Source organism: Schistocerca americana, chromosome 4 (genome assembly GCF_021461395.2).
Source record: "Schistocerca americana isolate TAMUIC-IGC-003095 chromosome 4, iqSchAmer2.1, whole genome shotgun sequence".
Classification (NCBI taxonomy): domain Eukaryota; kingdom Metazoa; phylum Arthropoda; class Insecta; order Orthoptera; family Acrididae; genus Schistocerca; species Schistocerca americana.
This window is the reverse complement of record NC_060122.1, coordinates 303,526,432-303,538,683: the sequence shown is the minus strand read 5'-3', so window position 1 is coordinate 303,538,683 and position 12,252 is coordinate 303,526,432. Positions and strand designations below refer to the sequence as shown.

Genomic DNA, 12,252 nt, shown 5'->3' with positions numbered 1-12,252 from the left:
AGCGATATTATCATACAAGGCCTCTCTCAGGAAAATTCGCGATGTCTGGAACTGGTCATGAACGCCTGCGTCTGATATATCTGTGACGTTCTACTTTTTGATCACATTTCACCAGCATATGCAAAATTGTCCTGGCTGTGTGCAGACAAATGCAGAGATTTCCATACACTCTGTCTCATCTACTGCCTTATAAATGTACACTGTCCCTCATATCTCTCCTCGTCCTTAACACTTATATCGGAACAGCATGACAGAAACACACGTTCCCATCACAATAAAATCCTCTCTGTTCCACTGCATCGCTCAGTCACCTTCTCCAAGTCCTTTACAGTAGTGGGAACCCGACTCTGGAATAACCTCCCTCATTATGTTAGAGAACTTAAAAACATGTTCAGCTTCAAAAAACAGTTAATGACGTGACGTATCTACTTAAGCAACAGTAATGCCTTCACCTCATTACTTCCCTCTTTCCCCCTCCTTAAATCTCCCTTCTCAAAAACTCGCTACACTAGTAAACATCTACTTTACACACCAAGATATTAATGTACATCTGCCCAAATCTTCATTACTATTGCCAATTTTTCTCATGTTTATCGTTATTATTTGATTTTTTTACTGTTATTATTATTGCTTTTATCATAATTTGTATGTATAGCACCTGTTGTAAAAATACTGCCAGCATTTACTTTATTAGGTCTTAGTCATTACACTTTATTCATATTGTCACTAGAGTAATCTAATTTTCTTATTTAAACTATTGTCATGATGTAACTCTGATGTGTGAAATGCTGCATGTGTGGAACACTGGTCCGATGTAAGAGAGGGCCAGACGGCCCTAATCTGATCGGGTTAAATAAATAAATAAATAAGGGGTCAAGGAATAAACTCCATGGTACTAGAGGGAACTTCAGAGGATAAAAACTGTAGTGAAGGTCAGAGAGTGGGATACTTCCAACAAATAATTGACAACATAGGGTGCAAGTACTACTCTGAAATGAAGAGGTCGGCACAGGAGAGGAATTCATGGCAGGCTGCGTCAAATTGGTCAGAAGAATGATGGAAAAAAAAGTCATGCAGTTTCGTTTTGTTGCAACGTCAAGTTTAACAAATATATTTCAGAATGACACAACACATATGTCACAGAGTAAGTTGACAAGCAAGACATGTGTACACATTAGCATTCGAATGAGCACTGAGTCCCAGTCTAGCGGCCGCTGCTCGGCTGGCCACTTAGGTGGCGCAGCTGCTGCATGGCTAGCAGACAGCGCCGCACGTAGAGGACGTGCGTAATTGCGCGGCGGCGCTTTGAATGATCGGCGAGTCACAACACTTTTCCTCTCTTTGAAATTGTTGCACTGGTCTTGATGGAGGTGTCTTGGAGATGGCTAACGTCCATAGCTGTTGTTTGACTCGCCGTAAAGTCTCGAGGAGGAGGCTTCCCGTACGGACGGAAGTGTCCCTGATGATAACGGGTCGAGATGACAGGAGAGGTAGGGGTCGAATCTGCTACGGCCCCCTGCACCAATCTGCCCATTGCGGCAAGTCCAGTTGATATAACAGGAGACATGGGCGATGTGTCGGCGTCCGTTGGAGGAGGTGGCGAGTAGATTTGCTCTGTCAGAGGATGGTCATCCGGTTCCTGCATGGGCACGTCTTCTGGTGGCATCCGTTCTTGCGCTGGCATCGCGATGACGGTGAGAAGGCTGTGTTGTGAGTATTGAGAGATGCCAAGATCCGAGCGTCAGGTGGGGTCAAAAGCGGTGTAGCGGCATTCGGAACAGGCGTTGCTGGCACACGAGGCCGAAGCTGGTCCAAATGACGCACTGCAACACCCGCGTTCCGTCTGTATTTCATACAGGCATCTGCCACGGTGTCTTAAGATGAGGCCCGGGCTCCATTTTGGCCGCCTGCCATATCCCCGTACCCAGACGAGGTCGTCGGCGGTGAACCGGCCGAGTGGAGGCACCCGTGGCCGTGAGGTGGAAGGCCGCAGAAGATGAAGTAGCATGCGGGGCTGTCGGCCATGTAAGAGCTCAGCCGGCCTGTGGTCGCCCATGGGGGTGAAACGGTAAGACGCCAGAAACTGGAGAAGCTTATCATCAGCAGCAGAAGAAGTCAGAAGTTTCCACATCTGAGTCTTAAATGTACGGACCAGTCGTTCAGCCTCACCGTTGGATTGTGGATGGAACGGCGGGGCCGTGATATGCATAACTCCGTGATGAGCACAAAAATCCGCAAATTTGGAAGAGGCAAATTGCGGACCATTATCAGTAACAAGAGTAGAAGGGAGGCCTTCCAAAAAAAAAATGCAGGTGAGAGCACTGGTGGTTGCCGCGGTGGTAGGCGACGTGCAACGGACAATGAAAGGAAACTTAGCGTAGGCGTCAATTACGAGGAGCCAATAAGTACCTAAAAAGAGTCCTGCGAAGTCAGCATGAATGCGCTCCCAAGGCTTCTCAGGCGAAGGCCACGGTGACAAAGATGACTTCGGGGCAGCGGCCTGTGACGCACAAGGGCCGCAGGCAGTGACCATGTGTGCTATTTCAGAGTCGATGCCAGGCCAGTACACATGACGCCGCGCCAGAAATTTTGTGCGAGACACACCCTAGTGCCCTTGGTGAAGGAGGCGCAAGACCGAAGCACGTAAAGACGCAGGTACCACAACACGCGGCGAAGCATTGTCAGTGGAGAGGAGGATAACACCATCCCTAGCCGTGAGGCAGTAGCGCAAAGTGTAGTAGTTCCGCAATGGATCAGAAGTCTTAGCAGATGGGCGATCTGGCCAGCCCTTCTGAATTCAGCGTAAAACCTGGGAGAGGGTATTGTCAGAACCCGTAGCAGCCGCTAGCCTGTCCCCAGTGATGGGGAACCCGTCCACAACCCACTGCTCGGCAACATCCAGGTGGAAACACAAAAGTTCATCCCTATCGAATGCCTGATCAGAACCCATGGGAAGGCGAGACAGAGCATCAGCATTTTCATGTTGAGCTGTTGGCTGGAAATGAATCTCATAATTGAAACGAGACAACTAAAGAGCCCAACGCTGGAGGCAGTGTGCAGCCTTGTCGGGAAGTGACGTTGATGGATGAAACAAGGAAACAAGTGGTTTGTGATCTGTAACAAGATGAAATTTTGAGCCATAGAGAAAAACACGAAACTTATGAAGAGCATAAATAATGGCCAAAGCTTCTTTTTCAATTTGAGAATACTTTTGTTGGGCATCCGTGAGCGTTTTGGAGGCATAAGCAATGGGTTGTTCCGAACCGTCAGAAAAACGGTACGCAAGGACTGCACCGACCCCGTATTGAGAGGCGTCTGTGGCAAGAACAAGATGTTGGCCAGGTCGATAAGTAGCCAGGCATGGGGCATTTCAGCATAGTCTTCATTTTCTGGAAAGCAGCTTCGCATGATGCGGACCAGTGAAAAGGCACGTTTTTATGCAACAGGCGATGCAACGGCTGAGCCACCGAAGCCGCAGATGGTAAAAACTTGTGATAGTATGCTGTTTTCCCCAAGAAGGCCTGCAGTTCCTTAACAGATGTAGGGTGAGGAAGGGCATTGATCGCAGCGACAGTTTGCTGAAGCGGACGAATACCATCCCGAGAGAGTTGAAACCCCAAGTACGTGATAGATGCATGAAAAAATTGTGATTTCTGAAGATTACACTTAAGACCGGCAGTCTGTAAGACATGAAAAAGTGTGCGGAGATTTTGAAGATGTTCTTCAGTGGTGGAGTCAGTGACAACAATGTCGTCCATGTAATTGGTACACCCAGGGACAGGGAGCAATAATTGTTCCAAGAATCGCTGAAAGAGAGCAGGGAGCTAGCAACCCCGAATGGCAAGCGTTTTGGTATTGATAGAGGCCGAAAGGTGTGTTAAGGACCAGGAACTGCCGGGAAGCAGTGTCGAGAGGACGTTGATGATAAGCTTCTGACAGGTCAATTTTAGAAAAATACTGGCCTCCAGCAAGTTTAGTGAACAGTTCTTCAGGACGGCGCATAAGGTAAGTGTCGATGAGGCATTGAGCGTTTACAGTGGCTTTGAAATCGCCACAGAGACGAATATCACCATTGGGCTTAGCAACGACAACGACAGGAGAGGACCACTCGCTGGAAGTGACAGGAAGCAAGACTCCTGAAGCAGTGAGACGATCCAGCTCCCATTTGACCCGATCATGAAGGGCCACAGGAATGGGCCGAGCCCGAAAAAACTTAGGCCGAGTTGTGGGTTTGAGTGTGATATGAGCTTCAAAGTCGTTTGCACGGCCTAACCCAGGAGAAAAAAGGGACGAAAATGTCGTTGACAAGGAATCCAGTTGAGCATAAGGAATAGCATCAGAGACAATTTTGACAGAGTCATCTATGGAGAACCCAAAAACGCAAAAGGCATTGAAACCAAAAAGATTTTCTGCGTTGCTCTGGTCGACCACAAATATGGGAACAGTGCGAATGATGGATTTGTAAGATACCTCAGCATTAAATTGTCCCAAGAGAGAAATCTTCTGTTTATTGTACATCCGTAATTGCCGAGTGACAGGTGACAGGAGTGGAGAACCCAACTGAAGATACGTCTGAGAATTAATTATAGGGGCAGCAGAACCGGTATCCACTTGCATGCAAACATGTCGACCAAGGATTTGGACAGTGAGGAATAACTTCCCTGAAAGGGAAGAAGTGCAATTGACAGACAACACAGAATCAGAATTAGCGTCTTGTTCATGAACATCATGTATGCGGTCGGATTTGCAAACGGAAGACACATGTCCTTTCTTTTTGCAATTGTGACACACAGCCCAACGTTGGGGACAATCCTCGCGTGAATGTTTCGTAAAACACCGCGGACATGAAGGAAGTTGCCGGGGGTTTTGCTGCAGTTTCTTAGCGGGTTGTTTACGGCTAGGCCGAGGCTGCACGTCGGAGCGCACTGCAGCTACGTCGGCCGGCGGGGCAGGGACGCGCCGCACGCGTCGTCAACAGCGCACAGAGGTTGTATTTCCTCGACATCACCCCACGCCTCTATTTGCGCCCCAGCGGCGTGAGAAATTTCAAAAGACTGCGCAATGGAGAGAACTTCATGTAGAGTCGGATTCGCCAACTGAAGGGCACGTTGCCAAACTACTTTGTCAGGCGCCGACCGGATAATAGCATCCCGTACCATGGAATCGGCATAGGATTTTTTGTGAACGTCAGTAACAAATTGGCACTTTTGACTGAGGCCGTGAAGTTCAGCAGCCCAAGCGCAATAGGATTGATGTGGCTGTTTTTGACAATGATAAAAGGCAACATGAGAGGCTACCACATGTGTTTGCTTTTGAAAATAGACAGACAGAAGTGAGCACATTTCAGCAAAGGACAAAGATGCAGGATCCTTCAAAGGTGCCAATTGCGACAACAACCGATACATTTGAGGTGAAATCCAGGAAAGGAACAGAGACTTACATGGTTGTTCGTCCGTGACATGAAATGCCAAGAAGTGCTGTCGAAGACGTTTTTCATAATCAGACCAGTCTTTTGCCGTCTCGTCATAAGGAGGAAAAGGAGGTACAGCCAATGACGAGAAACACCCCGCATATGACGCCACGACGAAATCGCAAATTGCCGCTGTTAGAAGCGTTTGCTGTTCAAGGAGATTTTGCAATAGTTGCTCGCCAGTAGCCATGGAACCCTGTGGGTCAACGGTGAAAAGGAAAACTCCACTACCCCGTCGCCAATTGTTGTAACGTCAAGTTTAACAAATATATTTCAGAACGACACAACACATATAAGTCACAGAGTAAGTTGACAAGCAAGACATGTGTACGCGTTAGCATTCTAATGAGCACTGAGTCCCTGTCTAGCGGCCGCTGCTCGGCTGGCCGCTTAGGTGGCGCAGCTGCTGCATGGCTGGCAGACAGCGCCGCACGTAGAGGACGCGCATAATTGCGCGGCGGCGCTTTGAATGATCAGCGAGTCACAACAGGTTTTTAGTAATGTACATCTTATTTTTGTACTAAGAAATTATAAAAAATTTTACTTACTTCCTTCTTATTATACTCCATGTTCCACCTTCTGGTTATGAATTTCAATATACTCACAGCATACACACTGTAGATTAATCTCTGGAACAATGAAGAAATAATTGTCTCACTGTGTCATATATATGGAACTCACATCTTGTAATTTTTCTCCTGGAGGGCTAAGGAAGTGGTTATTGTGCCTATTGAGAACAACAGAAAGGTGCGGCATTGTTTCACAGTGCTGTTGGTCACTAACTGCCACAAGCTTCTTACAGTGGTCGGAGAGTGGAAATGTTACTGTAGAGTTATGTGCAACTTGTTTAATGATCAGTTGTCTAAATTTTGTGAGACAGGTGCATGGAATAGAACTCAGCATCGAAGCAAATTTTATTCCATTTTCAGGAAATCTATATGGACGTTACCTTGTGTAGTCCAGTAAATTCAGTTTCTGTAATTTCAGTTCTTAAATATATTTGATGTTCAAGGGCACTCACATCTAAAATAATCTAGCCTTCAAACATAAGCTGGGGATAAATTTTTTAGGCTTCAACATAATTTTATTTTAAACTTGATTATTGTACACAGTTTCTGCTTTGAAATGAGTAGTTTGTTGTCATGTCTTCATTGGTATTTACTTATGCACATGCAACAAATGAGTTTCCACTTCTTTTTTAAGAGTCTCATGATTTAATTTGACTTGTTCTGTTCAGTTCTTCACATACAGATACTCCATTTCTTTGCAGTTACTAACTAATCATGTACAGGTGTTATTTTATAGTGTCTAAAAACATTAGCTCATAATGAATGTTAGGAGTGTGTATTATTTTGTTGCAGGTACTGTGACCACTTCATAACACCTGAGATTAACAGCTCTGTCACCACTTTGCTTCAAGATGTAGTTAAATTTCATGATCGCCAATTTGAAAGGGATCCTGTAAAGGCTAATGCTAGACGCAGGCATGTCTCCGGTCTCCGTGAGGTTCTCAAGTACCTGAATCTTAAAAGGTTGAAGCTGATCATAATAGCACCAGATATGGAACTCGTTGAGGGCAAAGGTGAGATGCTGGCAACAGCTAAGCAAATAGCAATTGAGAGGTTTGTTTATTTAGTAGATTACCCAGCATCATCTATATACTCATTTATCCCCCCGGTCTCCTGTCAGTGCCCATTTACAAAATGTTTCTGTTTGTATGAATATAAATAGAGGATGGAATAATTTTTCAGTACGTAAAGATACAGGAAAACGATTTCTTGTATGTTTAGTTCCTTTTAGATCATTCTGCAAGGTCCTGTTTCTTTCTAAACATTGTCCTAAGTTTCTACTGAGTTTAATTCATTTTGTTTAACTGAACTAGTACTTGAACATCATAAGGACTGTCATCATTCAGTCTAGTGACCTCAAACACATTGACACTAATATCGTTCAATTTTTTCTACTTTTATGTTTCATCCCTGTCCCCCACTCACACCTAACTCTGGGATACTAGGGGTGTCTAATCCTTACAGTATTTTATCCAGACAATAAATCTTGTGTGTGCAAAGTTTGATTGTAAAAAGCAAGTTATGGTTCAGATCTTTTGTCCATTCTAACCAAGCACCATTTATGAAGTTCTGTGTTTACTGACTATATTACTTTGAGCAAAAAACAAGAGTATATATTTTTGTTAAAAAAGGTCATAAAGGTTCTATTAATAGCAGTAACTACGAAAGTGAATTGCCATAAGGAAAGCATTGTTGTTGTAGTCAGAGCTAACGCTTTTTTGATACAGTACTTACACCATATAAAAATAGTTATGTGCTAACAATAGGATAAGACTTCGACAGCTAGAGCATAGACAGTTTGGTAGGAGCAATGCAGCAGGAGGAGTAGGAGCAGGAGTAAGAGGAGATTCCCTTTCAAAGGAACCATCTAGTCATTTGCATGAAGCAGTTTAAGGAAATTGCAAAAAATCTAAAACTGGGTTTAAACTGTCATCATCCTGAATGCAAATGCATTGTACTAACCACTATGCCACCTCACTCAGTGAAATTCAGCAGAAGATGAAGAATGTGGACACTGACAGTAGGTGTAGGACTTTTTATTAGGGAGGACACAGCATGTTATCTTGGATGGAGAGTCATCGTCAGATGAAGAAGTAACTTTAGGTGTGTCTGAGGGGAGTGTGTTGGTACCCTTGCTGGTCATGTTGTATATTAATAACCTTGCAGACAATATTAATAGTAAAAACACGCTTTTTGCAGATAATGTATTTATCTATAATGAAGTACTATCTGAGAGAAGCTGCATACATATTCAGTCAGATCTTAATAAGATTTCAATATGGTGCAGAGATTGGCAACCTGCTCTAAATGTTCAGAAATGTAAAATTGTGTACTTCATGAAAATTAAAAAATATAGTATCCGAAGACTATAATATCAGTGAGTCACTATTGAAATCGGTCAGCTCATACAAATACCTGAGTGTAACACTTTGTAGGGATGTGAAATGCTGTGATCACACAGATTCAGTTATGGGTAAAGCATGTGGTAGACTGATTTATTGGTAGAATACTCAGAAAGTGCAATCAGTCTACTAAAGAGATTCCTTACAAATCACTCATGCAACCCATCCTAGAATATTCCTCAAATATGTAGGACCCGTACCAGATAGGACTAATAGGGGATATTGATTGTATACAGAGAAGGGTAGCATGAATGCTCAAAGGTTTGTTTAATCGAGGGGAGAGTCTCACAGAGATATTGAAGGAACTGAAATGGTAGACTCTTGAAGACAGATGTAAACTATCGTGAGAAAGTCTATTAACAAAGTTTCAAGAACAGGCTTTAAATGATTGCTCTGGGGATATACTACAACACCCTACATATCACTCACACAGGAATCGTGAAGATAAGATTAGAATAAGTACTGCATGCACAGAAGCCTTCAAACAATCATTCTTCCAGCACTACATACGTGAATAGAACAGGAGGAAACCCCAATAATTGGTACAATGGACATATGCTCTGCCATGCACCTCACAGTGGTTTGTAGAGTATAGATGTACAAAGGAAGAGAGAGCTAAAAAGAAACTGGCAAAGAAATTATTTGGCACTGTACGCAATGCAATGAGTTGCATGTATTGATGATGTTGATGAAGGTGTAGAAGTATGTATTAGCATTTTTCATTCAGAATTTTTTGCAAGACTCCACCCAAAATTCTCACATTAAAAATTGATCTTCATATTTCTTCAATATTTGACACATCAACAGTAAATGTTTTTTGTTATACTGCAACAAATTTCCCCATACCTCCTGTCAGTTACAATTTTGAATAATATGTACTTCATCTTGTTTATCATCTGACAATAATGTCTTGCAAAGGCCTCTCATTTGCTAACATAAATTCTAACGTAATAAACGTAAATAAGAAGGTAATTGTGATGTTCTTTCTCCCACCAGTTTGTTGGTACTTTCTTTGTAGAGTTGTTTTATTTACTTTGTGGACCTCTCATATACATTTTTAAGATGACTGCTTTCCTGCTACACTGAAAATTTAATATGCAAGTACAAGAATACTGTTTCATTGCATGATGGAGATAATGTGATATCATTTAAATATTGTGTGTCTTATATTGGTACATATTATAAAATATTGTAAGTTGAGCGTCAAAATGTTCTGTAGAATATGTGTGGCACTTTCAAATAATTGTGTCATAAAAGTATTCATAAATTGGAAGACTATGCTATCTGTGTATTTGTTGTGGACAGTTCAACATCAGATTGCCATGATGAGGTGACTTTCATGCTCAACAAAAAAGAAGCTGAACTATACATGCAACCATGTTAGATGGGTATCTGAAGAGCACGAACTAACACACAGCTCTTCAAGAGGAGCGGCAGCCCTCTGTCAAAGTCACTTATGCAAGTGGATTTCCCACTTTGTTACCCATATTTTGGTTAGAATGATTTCCAGATTGTCTCTGCTCCACTTATATACTTTCCTTACTGTGTAATGTGCCTGCCACGCAAACAGGTGATATCCAGTTTTGAGGAGGGCAGGGATCATAATGTTTCTGCTCCTCTGCATGCTTACATTCTTGGTGGCACTAGAAGGTGCCAGATAGGTTATGTAATGATTAGACAGGGATTTTTTAACATGCAACACAGTTCCAGGAGAAGATGTGCTCACTGACCATAATTCATCAGCTTTAAAACACATATTTCAAATGAAGAAATTGCAGACAGTTAGGTTATTGAGGTGAAAGTACTTGATAGTTTTACAGGGAGCATTAGAAGAAAAAAAGGGGAAGTATCCAACAGAAGATGAATGGGCCACGTCAACAGATCAAATAGTGAAAGGCAACAAAGGAATTCTAGTGACAAAAACCGGTGGAAATCTCTGGATAACACCTGAGATATTAAATTAAATTAATGAAAAGAGAAAATAAAAATGCGGCAGATAGCTAAAGAATGATATTTACAGAAAGTTCCTAGTGGCAAAACAGAAATGTCTTGAAGAGAACTGTAAAGTTTAAAAAGTGTGAATGACTGTAAGAAAAATAGATTCCACTTATAGAAAAACTAGCTCAGTACTTGGTGTTGTCCAAATACGTATTTTTATGTCATTCAGTTACCACCCCACCCCTGCCAGTATGTGTGAAATGTCAGTGGGCTGTTGCCAGCCAGCCAGCCAGCCGATGACCTCAAAACCCTTTGTATATAACACTAATATCAGTCCCTTTTTTGTCAGTTTTCATGTCACCCCCTTCCCATCTCTACTGAATCCCTAGGAGTGAAATGTTGCGAGCAGAACTGTCAGCAATCAGTCTAGCTACCCCAAAAACTATAGATATTATTTTGAAAAGGACAGAGCTTTGTGAAGGAAGGAGAAATTCAGTGAAGATGAGAAGTGTTGTGATTCTGCAAGACAAATTTGATAGGGCTTCGAAAGACATAATTCAGAAGACATTTTGCTCAGAAATATTGAGATTCATAACAAAACTGTTCCGTTTGCTGTATATTAGATAGGCAAGATACATTTAGGACGGGGGTTCTCAAACATTTCCTCCGATAGTATACTTTGAGAATCCTGGTACTCTGATGGAACATCTTGTTTATTTTGAAGACTGGAAGAGTGCAGAAAGTTGAAATAAGTAGTTCTCATAACATGCAAAGATCAGCACATTCCTCAAACTGGGGAACTATCAAGAATGGGGTTCCACAAGGGTCAGTCTTGGGTCCTTTGTTGTTCTTATTATATATTAATGACTTGCCATTCTATATTCATGAAGAGGCAAAGTTAGTTCTCTTTGCTGATGATACAAGTATAGTAATCACACCTGAGAAACAAGAATTAACTGATGAAATTGTCAATACTGTCTTTCAGAAAATTACTAAGTGGTTCCTTGTAAATGGACTCTCACTGAATTTTGATAAGACACAGTACATACAGTTCCGTACAGTGAATGGTATGACGCCATTAATAAATATAGACCTTAATCAGAAGCATATAGCTAAGGTAGAATATTCCAAATTTTTAGGTATGTCCATTGATGAGAGATTAAATTGGAAGAAACACATTGATGATCTGCTGAAACGTTTGAGTTCAGCTACTTATGCAATAAGGGTCATTGCAAATTTTGGTGATAAACATCTTAGTAAATTAGCTTACTACGCCTATTTTCACTCATTGCTTTCATATGGCATCATATTTTGGGGTAATTCATCACTGAGGAATAAAGTATTTATTGCACAGAAGCGTGTAATCAGAATAATAGCTGGAGTCCACCCAAGATCATCCTGCAGACATTTATTTAAGGATCTAGGGATATTCACAGTAGCTTCTCAGTATATATACTCTCTTATGAAATTTGTTATTAACAACCAAACCCAATTCAAAAGTAATAGCAGTGTGCATAACTACAATACTAGGAGAAAGGACGATCTTCACTATTCAAGATTAAATCTAACTTTGGCACAGAAAGGGGCACTGGCACTGGCACTAAAGTCTTTGGTCACTTACCAAATAGTATCAAAAGTCTGACAGATAACCAACAAGTATTTAAGAAGAAATTAAAAGAATTTCTGAATGACAACTCCTTCTACTCCATAGAGGAATTTTTAGATATAAATTAAGAAAAAAAATATTTAAAAAAAATAAAAAAATAAAAATAAAAAAAACACAAAAAAATAAAGTTGTTATATTAACTTAAGTATGTTGTTAAATTAACCTAATTATGTCATGTATTGGAAAATTTGACTCGTTCCACATCAT

At 41.7% G+C, this 12,252-nt stretch overlaps 1 protein-coding gene across 2 annotated transcripts in view; it reads left to right on the top strand.

The window, feature by feature from the left end:
* Window positions 1-12,252, top strand: part of LOC124613050 (selenocysteine insertion sequence-binding protein 2) — a 151,060-nt gene that overhangs the window by 108,068 nt on the left and 30,740 nt on the right. For both annotated transcript variants that reach the window (XM_047141625.1, XM_047141626.1), the window contains one exon: window positions 6,832-7,052. In XM_047141625.1, the coding sequence (XP_046997581.1) occupies window positions 6,832-7,052 (221 nt within the window). The remainder of the gene's footprint in view (window positions 1-6,831; window positions 7,053-12,252) is intronic.